Genomic DNA, 15,210 nt, shown 5'->3' with positions numbered 1-15,210 from the left:
ATTAACTAGCGGACTTACTCGTGTTAATTATGTAAGTTTGTGCAGCTTGATGTTTCATCACCATCCTCAGAGCCTACTAGATCTCGGCGTCATCTCGAACTTCTCTGCCTGTTATGTGGGTGCGTTTGATTGTTGAAAGGTGGAGTCAAATAGTGTGTGTGTGCTGAAATTGATCTGTGTGTTGAGGATTTGATCGGGGTGTACTTTAGTGTGTTTGTATATTTCGTATTGTTCTAGTGTGTTGAGTTTTTGGTTCTTGGGTTGTATGTGTAGGATTTCCATGTCCGCACGACCACACAGGTGTATACAAACTCATATATAATAGTTACGACAAGTTCTACATTGGACAGACAGGCAGATCATTCCAAACTCGATACAAAGAACACATGAAAGCAATAACCAGAGGACACAATACATCTACATATGCCAATCACATAACCAATGCTAACCATACATACAATAACATAAATGCGGACATGGAAATCCTACACATGCAACCCAAGAACCAAAAACTCAACACACTAGAACAATACGAAATATACAGACACACTAAAACACACCCCGATCAAATTCTCAACACACAGATCAATTTCAGTACACACACACTATTTGACTCCACTTTTCAACACTTTTCAACAATCAAACGCACCCACACAACAGGCAGAGAAGTTCGAGATGACGCCGAGATCTAGTAGGCTCTGAGGATGGTGTGTGAAGCATTGAAACAGCTGTAAGCCGGACAGACTTACATAATTAACACGAGTAAGTCCGCTAGTTAATCAATTAATCAGGGGCGGCCCGTCCTTATGTGCTACAGTGCAATGATAATTTTCGCTCAAATAATGTATTTGCAATACCACCATAGCATCTGATCTGCCATTTGACAATTTCCCGTGGTTATGTTCATGACGCGTTATAGAGTGTTTAGTCTTCGCTCTTAGCTATTTGGTGCCTCAGGGGGTACAATGTGCTACTCAAAACTCTAAATGAGAATGTAGACAATTAATGCGCATGTGCGAAGCTGAAATCACTGCCCTGATTGGCTATTTTTACGCGGGGAAGCGCTGTAGTCAGCTTCAGCACAACACAGCTTGGAGATTGCAAAAGTAAAGCGTAACGAGAGAATGCTTGTTTGTTTGTGGAAGAACTCGGAACTATTTACAATGTAGGCCTATTTGGTAATTCAAGTGTCCGACTGCTGCTGCCGTCTACCTGGTTTTTGAGGTTCCTCCTGAATCAGTCAGCAAGCGACGGAGAATGGAATCCCAGAAAACTGTAGCCAAGGAAGTATGTGACCGTATAATTCAGAAAACTACTCACCGTTTCCAGTCTTTAAGCTATCTAGATGCAACAAAATTGTTAAACAGCAAATTTTCTGGCAATTTTTGGATAGCCTAATTTTCCTGAACGCGAACTTGAAGTTGCTGTCAACAGCTATACTGTACTGAACAAAAGAGTGTTAAAGACACAACTTTGAGTTCTATACGGAACATCTGCCTTCCGGAATATAGATGGAGCTGTCCAATTGTTACGATACATAGCCTCCAACAATTCACAGGATCCATTCTGTGAAGTAACACTGTCAATAGAAAAGAGAATGATATCCAAGTTGAAGGGTTTAACACCAGGTAATTGACAGGTTCTGCAGTAGGAAGGAACGTCGTATGGACTTCATATTTCGTCACTAGGCGAGTCTCAAATTAAGATAAATACATATAAGTGTATACAGTAGGCCAATATAGAAATTGTAGCACACTCATTATTTTGACCACCAGCCGCTACTGCAATTAATTAAAATTGTATACTTACAAATGGCTTTTAAGGAACCCTGAGTTCATTGCCGCCCTCACATAAGCCCGCTATCAGTCCTTATTCTGAGCAAGATTAATCCAGTCTCTAGAATCATACCCCACCTCCCTCAAATCCATTTTAATATTATCCTCCCATCTACGTCTCGGCCTCCCCAAAGGTCTTTTCCCATCTGACCTCCTAGTTAACACTCTATATGCATTTCTGGATTCGCCCATACGTGCTACATGTGCTGTCCATCTCAAACGTTTGGATTTAATGTTCCTAATTATGTCAGGTCCTAATAACTGTATATTATTATTATTAAATTAGTTTATGATGCTATACTTTATTGCATGAGTTAATGTTTGGGAAACGAACGAAGCAAGTTGCCTAATTTTTTATGAATACAGTAAATATATAACATTATAAACAAGTTTCATATGGCATTTCTTTTTCTGTATTGTTTTTTTACAACATTATAACAATTAGTAAAAACGAAATTGGTAAATAAGATATCAAATTTCTAATCAGTTATTCTGAAACAAAAGCCTGCAATAAACTCGTGACGTCATTGTTGTTGAATTTATTGACATTGTTGGTGAACATGGAAATCATTTTATACCAGCAGATATTAGCTTATAAATCAGAATTGGGTTTAGTTCGTAAAGAAATGTTGTGAAAATTATGAAAAAAAAATACCAGAAATTTATTAAATTATTGCAGAGTAAGAAAACAAAAGAATTCAGAAAGAGTGAACAAGTCAGTTGATTAAATATTACATTTCATTTGTATGTTTAACTTCGATATTCAGAAGTAAGATTGCGATATTGATTAATAAAATATTTATTTTCTTTTAGAAATACATTGTTTTAATTTAATATTGATATTATGGCGTAGCATTATTATGAACTTATAAATACAAAATAATTAATGACGTAATTGTTGCTATGGAAATTTTATTGCTGCATACCATAAAATAATGGCATTTTATGAACGATTTTCTACAGTAGTAAAGACTTTATAATGCTGGTGTTAAAAAAAATTATTAATGTTTAATCAACAAATGGTAACTACGCAAATACAAACATTAACCATTGTTTGCCCAGTACAGTGATGTCCCTCCCCCAAATATAATATTTATGAAGCTTTGAAGTTTGAAGTGGCTTGTGAATGACCCTGTATTGTAAGAGCATGAAGTGGAATTTGTAAACTGAAGAGTTGACTGTACAAATTGAGCTTGAAATGAAGATGTCGGATGCAGACGTTCAACCAGTTTTAGCTGCAGTTTTTAAGTAGAATGAGCTGGAATAGAATTTCTAAAGCTGGACTACACTTGGATGGAAGACATTTCATCAATTGTGTTCTTTATGAATCATACTGTACATTCCTAATGCAATTCTAAGCAATGGCTGGACACATAGTAAAGAATGCAACAGTGAATGGTGTTCGTGTTGCATGCATATTGATGAGATTTTAATAGTACTTCACTGCTACCATGCGTACGCTCGTCTAACGTTTCGGAATTTTTATCTACTACGAATGGTTAAGACTGAGGTCCCCGACTCTGCGTTGTTCCAAAACGAATGGATAGATTTATAGTCCTTTATGAAAAGTGAATGGACGGCAGTTTTTTGTCATAAAACCTTAAACCGTTGAAGGAATTCAATACTATACCATTTATCACAGTAGGCCTACGTATGGTTGAAAATGAAAGTTAAGTACAGATTTCTAATAAAAAAAAACATGTCCACACCTGTGGAGTAACGGTCAGCGCGTCTGGCTGCGAAACCAGGTGGCCCGGGTTCGAATCCCGATCGGGACAAGTTACCTCAACCCAATACGAGCAAATGCTGGGTAACTTTCGGTGCTGGACCCCGGACTCATTTCACCGGCATTATCACCTTCATTTCATTCAGACGCTAAATAACCTAGATGTTGATACAGCGTCGTAAAATAACCCAACAAAATAAAATAAAATAAAAATAAAAAATCTAATAAAATGAAAATACCCTAACTTCAAACACGTTAATAATTAATCTATTAGTTGGAGCAGAAATATATGAAAGAATTGTTTTTTTTTTTTTTTTTTTCTGGTACGTTTAGGACGAGACACTATCAGAAATGAGTCAGCTGTCCGCTTCATTTACGTAAATTCTAAGTAAATAGCTGACATTTCGGGTTTCCTGAGGGGGATGTGTTTAAGAAATTTTGTCCACCCATATTAAAAGTTTAATTCAGTGAGCATTTCAAGATAGACTGTGAATAGCTGAATTCTGTTACTTGGTAAGAACCCACAAAACCAAGTTGCAGAACTGTTTTAGTTTCATTGCAAATTAGATGAAACTGCTGGTATATTTGACAGTGCTATTTATTTTACAGCACGAATACACAGAAATTAATAATGAAGCAATGACAAATGCGCCTTTTCTCTTGTAAACGTAAAAGAGAAAGAAAAAGAAATCATTTAAACACACAAGTTAACAGCTGTCATCACAGTGACACGTAGGTTCAGTAAATTGAAGTGCACTGTTTTCTGAGAATCAATTTTTATGTTGAAATAATTTAGATTACAGCGGAGAGGATGGTTGAATGTGGTGAAAAACCGTCAATTAAAAAAAAAAATTATGTAAAATATTCTTTGATATGTGAAAAATACAGTTCATAAAATTTAATGCGCGTTTAGGATTTGCCTTGCTCAGCAAACTGTGAATGAATGAATGAATGAAATGAATGAATGAGTGAATGAATGACTGAGTGAATGAATGAATGAGTGAATGTGAATGAATGAGTGAATGTGAATGAATGAGTGGATGTGAATGAATGAGTGAATGAATGGAATGAATGAATAAATGACTGAGTGAATGAATGAATGAAATGAATGAATAAATGACTGAGTGAATGAATGAAATGAATGAATAAATGACTGAGTGAATGAATGAGTGAATGAATAAATGACTGAGTGAATAAATGAATGAATGAGTGAAATGAATGAATGAGTGAATGAATGAAATGAATGAATAAATGACTGAGTGAATGAATGAATGAAATGAATGAGTGGATGAATGAATAAATGACTGAGTGAATGAATGAATGAAATGAATGAATAAATGACTGAGTGAATGAATGAAATGAATGAATGAGTGAATGGGAATGAATGAATGGAATGAATGAATGGAGTGAATGAGAGAATGAATGGAGTGAATGAGTGAATGAATGGAGTGAATGAATGAATGAATGGAGTGAATGAATGAGTGGAATGAATGAGTGAATGAATGAGTGGAATAAATGAGTGAATGAGTGAATGAATGAATGGAATGAATGAGTGAATGAATGAATGAATGAATATGGCATTGTCAGCTGCTGTCATACGATTTTTAAAGCTCTAATGTACAGGGTCTTTAGTTCATTAGGAATTTTTTAAAGTATAAATTCGCTATTTTGTTGCATTTGAAAAATATGCCTCCATAAAAGCATGCTTTTGAGGAATAAAATGTCGTCATAGAATTTTTTTGAGTTTATCTTTGAAACTGACTGAAATATATCCATTTTAGTGAATTTCTGTATAATCTTTTTAATTTGAGCCTCCTTTTTTTCAAAAATAATCTCCAATTTAAGATGTTGCAGTAATGCTGTTTCTACATACAAAAAATGAAAATTGTGCATTAATGAAAAAATTCAAATTTCATCATTATCTCCCCTTAAGGGGGAGGTACATTATTGGCCTGCAAAAATTTAGTGAAACTCATTTTTTTTATATCTCAGCTACTATAAAAACTTACACTTTATAAAGCACTATTCAGAATAATAACTAATAATTACCTGTAAAAATAATATCAAATTTGCATAACTTTTTACAAACGTAAAAATTTAAATTTAAATTATGGCTTATTTAACGACGCCCGCAACTGCCGATGTTATATCAGCGTCGCCGGTGTGTCGGAATTTTGTCCTGCAGGAGTTAGTTTACATGCCAGTAAATCTACTGACATGAGCCTGTCGCATTTAAACACACTTAAATGTCATCGATCTGGGCCGGGATCGAATTCACACCTTCGAGCACAGAAGGGCCAGCGGTATACTGACTGCACTACCCAGGCAATATTGTATTACATTATATAAATTATTATTATTATTCTAAAATTTTTGATTAAGAAAAAAATATTACTGAAGGAATAGGTAAAAGATCCTACACTATATTGTTGATGTAGGTCTTTAAAACATTCCAGTAAAAGAATCATGCAGATATTTAATTAATTGTGTTTTTTTAGCTAAATGCTGTATGGTTGTAAAAAATTATGCAAATTTGATATTATTTTTATAGGTAATTATTAGCTATTTCAATATTCTGAATGGTGTTTTATAAAGTGTAATGTATGTATATTAAGCATGGAAAGTTTTGTTCATTTAACTTTTATAGTAGCAGAGATATAAAAAAATGAATTTCACTAAATTTTTGCAGGCCATTGTGTACCTCCCCCCTTAATAGATCATAGATTCGCTCTCAGACTGTTCGCCATCTTTCTTATTCAGTCTGAAGCTCATCTGATAGTGAGATGAAGAACAACAGCAAGAGATTCACTGCCGCAGCGGAAAAAGTTTGAAGCTCGTGTTTCCAAAAACATTTAGATGAAGGAATTTCATCCCTCTAATACCTACTATTGAAATATTTTCACAGAAAGTTGGGGTGATAAAAGTATTCAGCACGACGTATTATTTAATTCAAGATCTAAAGCAGGCCTGCACAAGGTTTGCGCTCTCCGAGCCGGCTCACAGCTCATGAGCGGAATGCAGATATTAGCTGCGCTCTCTATAAGGGTGGATTTATTTTATTTGGTTATTTTACGACGCTGATCAACATCTAGGTTATTTAGCGTCTGAATGATATGAAGGTGATAATGCCGGTGAAATGAGTCCGGGGTCCAGCACCGAAAGTTACCCAGCATTTGCTCGTATTGGGTTGAGGGAAAACCCCGGAAAAAACCTCGACCGGGATTCGAACCCGGGCCACCTGGTTTCGCAGCCAGACGCGCTGACCGTTACTCCACAGGTGTGGACTATAAGGGTGGACTGGAATAAGGGGTGATCTCGTACAAAATATGCAGAAAAAGAAATACAGTACTAGTAAGAGTGTTTATGAAATGAATTCCCGTTCAGTGTTTGCAAAACTATCTTGGGCTATTATTAATTAATAAAGAAATATTTATTTTACAGAAGTAATAGAAATTCTATAGCTACATAAATGTACAATGGCGGCCGGGTAGCTCAGTTGGTAGAGCAGCTGGCTACAGACTGGAAGGTCCGGGGTTCGATCCCAGGTGGCGACAGGATTTTTTCTCGTTGTCAAACTTTCAGAACTTTCACTCAGCCTCCTATAAAATAGAGTACCTGGTCTTTCCCGGGGGTAAAAGGCGGCCAGAGCGTGGTGCCGACCACACCACCTCATTCTAGTGCCGAGGTCATGGAAAGCATGGGGCTCTACCTCCATGCCCCCCAAGTGCCTTCATGGCATGTTACGGGGATACCTTTACCTTTTACTTAAATGTACAATATCATTTTGTTATATTTTTATTTATCAGTACATCAAAACGAGGTTTTATGCTGTTGGCAGCTGAAAGGAACAGTAGCCTACTGATCGTAATGAAACATCAGTTACAGATGTTCGATGTCTGCCTTTATTAAAGTCGATTATAGAAAACAGTTGCTCACAAATATAAATGTTGAGCCAAACATAGCAATCATTTTCACAGCAAGCCTGTGTAGTCGTGGATATTATTGCTAATGTTTAGTCTTGTAAAACTCAACCAGGCTAGTAGTATTATTCAAACGATCTTTTAGCCCTTAGGCCACACTGAAGATCAATAAGTTCGAGCTGTAAATCGTTAAATGTTAAATGTTATGTTCCGTCTTTTAGATTCCTCCATACTGTACTGTAGCAGTAGGTAAGCAACGTGAAACGGTTACTGAGAATAGGCCTACACACTGCACTCCACTAGATAACTGAGTGGTCGTTTTCCTCTCCTCTACCCACATCAAGTCTATGTCATTCTGACGTATCTTCCTGTCCGTTTCGGCGAGCGGTAAACACAGCTCTCCCGCTCCGAAGGAGCGCGCGCGCTCGTTGAGTGCTGTTTGTGCAGGTATGATCTAAAGACAAGGCATGTATTTAATAATAAGATTTATTAAACACAATGTGTACATTGTTACATTTTACTCAAAAGTTGCCTTCTTTTGCGTAGAACGTTAGTGTATCAGTCCTTGCTTGGCAGGTTAGTATATGATACTGACTGCAGCTGTGCCCACAGAGGGTGCAGATGCACTGCTCTGAGGCCGAGTGGTATCCTCGTTTTGCACAGATCCTATGGTGGAACCCGTGGGCCGCCGTCCTCGTGAAGACGTGACGTAGCTCGAAGTTAGGCTTCTTCCATTCTTCCGTGTTCATGGCTGGCGTCTGAAGGAATTCCTGGTCCACGTCTGCTGCTTTTTCTTCTCTGTCCCTAACGTGGGCCTCATATGCTGGTGTAGGTTGAAGGCCGTTGCTCGTCATCAGCTCTCTTACGAAGAAATCCGTGTCCAGTAATAGGTATACCAGCCTCGTTTGCGTTGTTCTTGACACTTGAAGAGCTCTTTTTAGGTATGACGCTTTCACGGCTTCTAGCTTCTTCAGGTTCGCTGAGGTTAAGTGAACCCATATCTTTTTCAGCGCGTAGCTAACTATTGGAGCGATCTGGATGTAGAAGAGGCGCAGGGCTGTGGTCGTGGAGAGCTTTTCGAGCTTCTTTATATCGTACGTAGCAAGGCATGTATTTAGATTTCTAAAGAAGGGGAGATCACCTATTTACTTTAAAATGAAGTTATTTCCTTGTTAATTTTAAAGGCTAGGCACCATCTTCGTTAAATGTCAATTGTTTTAATATATGAATTTTGCTTTTAAGTTTTTTATCTGTGAATGCTCTCACCTGCTTACCCCTGGGACGTGGAGACTGGAATAGAGCCGTAGTTGTAGTAGTAGCACCGCGTCTGCTCGCAGATGAAGTCCTTCAGCTGCCCACAGTCGTCCGTATCCCAGTCCAGTTCCGGGGCCTTCAGTGCCACACATCCTGTCTTCACTGCACCCTCTCGACTGCAGGAACATAAAACAAGTGTTAAGTAATGTATTTAGATTAGCAATGAGAGCTGTCAAATACTGTCCATGACTAGAATCAGCTGTTCCGGTGGTTGGGAAAACAGCAGCTGTTCTTGGTAGGTTGTTTATGCTACTGGAAGTATCTTTTTATGATCCATTACTCAGAGTTCTGTAGAACGATATGAGACTAAGTCCTTGTAGGCTATCCGACCTGGATCCGAATGTCTTTAGAAAGATAGAATATACAGAGTGTCCCAGAAGTCCACGCATTAAATTAATGGATAATAGAAGAGACCAAAACAAACACTTTTGTCAGACAACTTAGGATCGGTGTTGTACTGCTATCCTGCTAGATGGCGTTCTCTCTGTTCAGCTGGTTGGTCCAATCTTCGTTCATTCATTCATTCATTCATTCATTTATTTTATTCCATAGATCTTACATGAGCAATGAAGCTTTAAGATGTGGAACAAGTCAAAATTTTACAATATTACAATTACAATTTTTACAAATTTTTACAGTTTTACAATTTAGTAATTTTCTACAATTTTTACAATTTTATGAAATATTTTTACAATATTTTGACGAGATGTAGTGGGATGAGGTGAGGTCCGAGGATTCGCCAAAATATTACCCTGCATTTGCCTTTTGGTTGGGGAAAACCTCGGAAAAACCCAGCCAGGTAATCAAATCAAAGGGGTTGATACCGAGGACTCTCCATAGACCATCCGGCTTCAGTCCCACGGCTGTGGAAAACCTCGGAAGAAACCAAAGACCGAAGGGGGATCCAACCCAAGCCCGAACGCAGCTCCGGATCAGTCCGTTTTAGTTGCTAAACCTACTTAAACCTTAGCCAAGAAACCCTTCCTTTATTGGAAGAGATTCTCTTGGCAGTAAGGAACGCATGTGGTTGCAGCATGATGGCCATCAAGCATATTTCACACATGTCTTTCCGGATCTGTTGCTTGGCCACCAAAATCTCCTCACCTTATCAATCTGGAGTTCTTCTTATGGGGTCACATGGGTGTATTAGTGTAAATGAGGATCTGAGAACAAGATTTTGAACGCAGCAGCTTCGATAGTCCGAGAGGGAATGGTTCGCCGTTCTGTTCAGAGTTCTATGGTGCTCACTTTGAGCGCAGAGTGGGCAGGCAATAGCTCTACCCATCAGTGTGACGTGCTTCATGTGACGCAGCGCTCCCAATCCTACGCTGTCTACAGGGCTAAGGGCGCAACGCCGACTCTAAGTTGTCTGACAAAAAATGTTTGTTTTGGCCTCTTCTACCATCCCATAAATTTAATACACGAACTTTTGGGACACCCGGTATAGCTACAAAATAAATTAAAATACATTATGCTGTTCTTACCAGACAAAGATAAATTCAAACCTATCGTGGCGCAAAGTCACGCCGAATCCGCTGTGTTTGTATCTGGAAATGCTACTGTGGTGTAAATGGGCCGGGGTTCGTCTCCCTCACCTTTGTCTGAGCCCCGCTCGCCGCGCCCGCCTGCCAGACTCGACTACCAAAGGCTTCTCCGACGTGCCGGGGTCCGTCTCGGTGGCGTCCTCCCCGCTGGTGCTGTTCTCCACCTCGTAGAACGGCGCCTTCCTCATGTAGTCGAACGTGGCATTGAACGTGACCCCGGAGCTCATCCAGATGAGCATGTCCGCTCCCAGGCGGTTCCCCGACGTCCAGTAGTCGTGACCATTGTAGCCTTGGACAGAGAAAGCGAGCATTCTACGAATTATGAAAAACTCATCTGGTAGGTCCCCGGGGCGACTGAACTCGAGCCCACATTGTTGCCAGCTCACATCTCCTACAGACAACTCTCTGAATTTAGGTTGTTATGTTATTATTATTATTATTATTATTATTATTATTATTATTATTATTATTATTATTTCCAATGCACACGGTTTTATAAATAGTTACATACGTACAAATTCACACAATAAATTAAAGCTGCATTTACAGAGAAACAATGAAAACAGCCAGCATCCTTTGTTGAAAATTGAAGAGTCCACTGCAAGAATGATGGATGTCACTTTCTTGTCGAAAATGAACCAAGACTGTCAATGCATAGCTTAAGACATTTATAGAATGTACATACAGAGTTATATGGCATTAACACTGATAGTCATTGGCCTGGTTTCTTCAACCTTTGTTAAAATGCACCTAACATAGCGTTAATTAACTGTAAGTTAAAAGTATGAATTGCTGTTAAAAATATTACGTTTCTTCAGCTTTACATTTCACATTTTAACATTCTCTTTGTTAACTCTGTTAGGACCAGAGATTCTAGAGTTTAACCATAACCTATAACCAAGTATAGGCTCACTTCTGTTTTCTGAACTCTGACAATTGCGATTCTCGCTTGTCTCTGTTGTTTGATTCAGAGAGGATAGAAGTCTTTCTATTCTCTCAGGTTTGATTTCTGCTTCTTTCCTCGTCTGTATCACAATAGCGTGGAGCGGCGTATTGGTATTGCTGTTATGAAATGGAAAACACTGGAACAAAAAGAAATCGTGGGACTAATTTCTTTTCGTTCGAAAGAAACATTCTGCTGGAAATTATTTCGCAGTATAAACCAATTAATGGGAACAAACAAACAAACGGATCTAAGTTCAAAGCAAAAAAGTGAGGCTTGGCAGAAAATAGCCTACACCTTTGTATGAACTTCTGGTCTGTCAAATCACAGAAATCAACCCCTCTGTTTATGTATTCATGGATATCATTTTCTAAATAACCCAGATATATAAGTTCAGCATCTAACGCACCAGCCATATTGGATACTTCTATGCTAACAGAGAGTTAAATGATTTAACTGCATGAAATTGGGCAGTTAAATTAACATAGGTTTTAACAGCCTGTTAGTACTAACAGTAGTTGAAAAAATGCTTCACCTGTTAAGTTTACAGTTAAAATGGAATAACACACTGTTATAATTTAACAAAGGTTGAAGAAACCGGACCATTGTCCAGTAATGATCGGAAAATCACTGTTAAGCTTTGAGCGCTAAGCATTTCAAACTTTCAATTGCTTCTCCTGCAAAATGTATTCCAAATGACATCCATCATTCTTGGAGTGGACTCTTCAAATGTAATTTATTCTGAGTTCTTACTGAACCCTGTCTAGTTCATCATTAATTTTTTTTTATTTACATGTATTTATACATCTCTATGGTCATATCGCGTGTGTAGGATCTTCAGGTACATCAGTAGGCGTTGACTGTTGTTGAGTTCCTGTTTCTGCTGTGTGTTGTAGATAGTTTGTGTTCATGTAACCAATTTAGATTTTGTTTTTACGTTTATGATAATGGCAATTAAGGCGGTGATGAATCATAGTAGGCTATGTAAATTTCCAATTCGGAATTTGCCTTTGTGACTGAGGAAAATCTTGAAAAACGCCAGTTAGATTGGCGGCCACAGGGTTTGAACCCGAGACCTCCCGAATGCGAATCTCAAGCGTTACCATGTGAACCACCTCGCTCGGTTATCCTAAACCTTCAAAAAAATCATTGGAAGATATTAGGTACCTGTAGGTCTATAAATTCTTCATTATTATTTTTTACCCAGTTATTTAACGACGCTGTATCAACTACGAGGTTATTTAGCGTCGATGGAATTGGTGATAGCGAGATGAAATTTCAAGATAATGCCGAGAATTCGCCATAGATTACGTGACATTTTTGTCTTACTGTTGGGAAAAACCTCGGAAAAAACCCAACCAGATAATCAGCCCAAGCGGGAATCGAATTATTCCTTATTTGTATGTCTGAATACAATAAGTTATAGGTTAACAACTGGGAAAACTCCGTTGTAGCAGGTTACTAAACCTTACCGCTGTGCTGGAGGCGGAGTCAGAGTTTCCTTCCATAAATCTGAACCATTGTCGCTACTGACTGACAAGTCATCTGACGCATCGCTGCTATCAGTACGCGCTGCTATTGGCTGGCATTAGGAAGGAGGAGGTGAATAGTATATTGTTTCACTCTGTAAGATTGACGCAGGCGCAGACCAACGGAGTTTTCTAAGTTGTTCCCCTGTAGTTATACATCTTGATTACACACTTTTAACGCGTGTCACTAATGATATGTTAAATTTGTTATATAAATAACTTTATGCTCGACCATGCCGAAATGTAGTAATTATACACCTGGTAGCAGCCCTTTAATGCATGTCATTAAAGTACAGGTCTTCAGCCAATGATAACTCAGCTTACATGTGTTCAGCCAATGACAAGTCAGCTTTGTACCGTTATAAAACCGCAAGTATCGATTATTCTCGGATATGCAATCGAAAGAGAATTAGCGAAAAGTCACGGAGGCTGGAAATCCAATACTGTCGCAGAAGGTTATGTTCTGTTACTATAATAATTAGCGTTAATTGTAAATAATATTCAAATAAATTCAATTTGTCATCTCGTTTTTCAAATGTCGAATTCAATAATCAAGGTTATAATATTATAATATTATCAAGTTTAACGGGACTACGTCAAGGTCAATGACATTATTGTTCCTCTGAAAAAATCAATACTTTCGCGTCTGCGCACATCTCACAATTCACGACCTAGAACAAGGTCACTTCCGATCTTGTCAGATACAAATAAAATGTATACATCTGAATACCGGTAATTTCAAGTTAGAAATATGGTCGAGCATAAAAAGTCGTATGAAACTCGCCTATAATGGTAATTAAGAAGCTCGTATGAAAATTATGAAACTCGCTTGCGCTCGTTTCATAAATATCCATACTCGATTCTTAATTACTATCATTATAGGCTCGTTGCATAATGTACTATTATGCTCGACCATGCCGAAATGTAGTAATTATACACCTGGTAGCAGCCCTTTAATGCACCTCATTAAAGTACACCTATTCATTATAATTCAGTTGTTCAGCCAATGAGAAATCACCATTGTACCATTATAAAACCGCAAGTATCGATTATTCTCGGATATGCAATCGAAAGACAATTAGCGAAAAGTCACGGAGGCTGGAAATCCAATACTGTCGCAGAAGGTTATGTTCTGTTACTATAATAATTAGCGTTAATTGTAAATAATATTCAAATAAATTCAATTTGTCATCTCGTTTTTCAATTCTAAATCAATTTCCAGGTTATATCAAGACTAATCTTCATGTTATTCTCTAGATTATATCAAGGTCAATGACATTCGTGCATCGGAAAAAATCAATACTTTCGCGTCTGCGCACATCTCACAATTCAGGTCAGTTCCGCTCCTCACTTACATAACCATAACATGAATACTTATGAATAATTTCAAGTTATAAATATGGTCGAGCATAAAAAGTCGTATGAAACTTGCCTGTAATGATAATTAAGACGCTCGTATGAAAATTATGAAACTGGCTTGCGCTCGTTTCATAAACAAACATACTCGCGTCTTAATTACTACCATTATAGGCTCGTTGCATGATGTACTATTGTGTTACTTTAAACTATCAACTAAGATAAAATACCGTAATAGTTTCAGTTAATGCAGGAAAATTGTTTATATAATAAATTTAACAAAACATTAGCAATAAGTTATGATAGGGACATTTGCTCTTGCTAGGAAGATCATCCATTATAATTGATTTTGATCTTTGTATCTCTTTCGTCTTTGTATGTACGTGATTTAATATGATTTGTATCCGATATATGAAGGTAATAACAATAACACAAGCAGCGCCGTGTATGTTAATTCAGTGTGCCAGCAGTACGTAGCAACTACCTCGCACACACTCAACAGAACAAAGGAGCGGTATTGACATGCCTGAGTCATTCTACTCATCGGACAGTGTGCCGATGCTTGGCGCACGTGTGTTCGGTCACGTGCGAGCTTCATTTCTGAGTTATCAAATAAAATTTACGTATTTAATTTGAAGTGCAAATTGTTACTTCCCCGATAGTACGGGGTCCGGCAGTTGGTTCTAGCCAATTTCAGCATGCATTTCTAAAGTTGCTGTAAGGTTTACAAATAACAAAAAATATGGCTTCAACAATGCAATTTATTGTCTTTTGTTGTTTTTTTTTTAATGACGCATTTCAAGCGATCTCCTTGGTACCTTATGTTTTGTTGCAAATTTATCCGAAAATTGTCTGCAATAAACCTGGGACTTCTGCTTGTATCCTGTTCTTCAGATTCTGGATACAGTGTGGTGTAGTTTGAAACATCCTTCCTTTGATGTATCATCACAGAAAAAAAAGTTCAGTAGTTGTAAGGTCTGGGGATCGTGCCGGCCAGTTAATATCGCCAAACCGAGAAATTAAGCGTCCAGGAGAAAGGATTT

At 37.9% G+C, this 15,210-nt stretch overlaps 2 protein-coding genes across 6 annotated transcripts in view; one reads left to right on the top strand and one right to left on the bottom strand.

Annotated features, from left to right (window-relative positions):
* LOC138702125 (cytosolic carboxypeptidase 1-like) overlaps positions 1-15,210 on the top strand; it is a 225,387-nt gene that overhangs the window by 102,405 nt on the left and 107,772 nt on the right. The window lies entirely within an intron of this gene.
* Positions 1-15,210, bottom strand: part of nw (narrow) — a 35,616-nt gene that overhangs the window by 1,530 nt on the left and 18,876 nt on the right. The window contains exons 3-4 of one of the 2 annotated variants that reach the window (XM_069829726.1): positions 10,391-10,628; positions 8,748-8,911 (exon numbers count right to left, since the gene is read on the bottom strand). In XM_069829726.1, coding sequence (XP_069685827.1) covers positions 8,752-8,911; positions 10,391-10,628 — 398 coding nt within the window. In that variant the 3' untranslated portion in view covers positions 8,748-8,751. The remainder of the gene's footprint in view (positions 1-8,747; positions 8,912-10,390; positions 10,629-15,210) is intronic. The other variant, XM_069829724.1, reaches the window with a different exon arrangement.

Source organism: Periplaneta americana, chromosome 6 (assembly GCF_040183065.1).
Source record: "Periplaneta americana isolate PAMFEO1 chromosome 6, P.americana_PAMFEO1_priV1, whole genome shotgun sequence".
Lineage (NCBI taxonomy): Eukaryota > Metazoa > Arthropoda > Insecta > Blattodea > Blattidae > Periplaneta > Periplaneta americana.
This window is presented reverse-complemented; position numbering and strand designations above follow the sequence as displayed.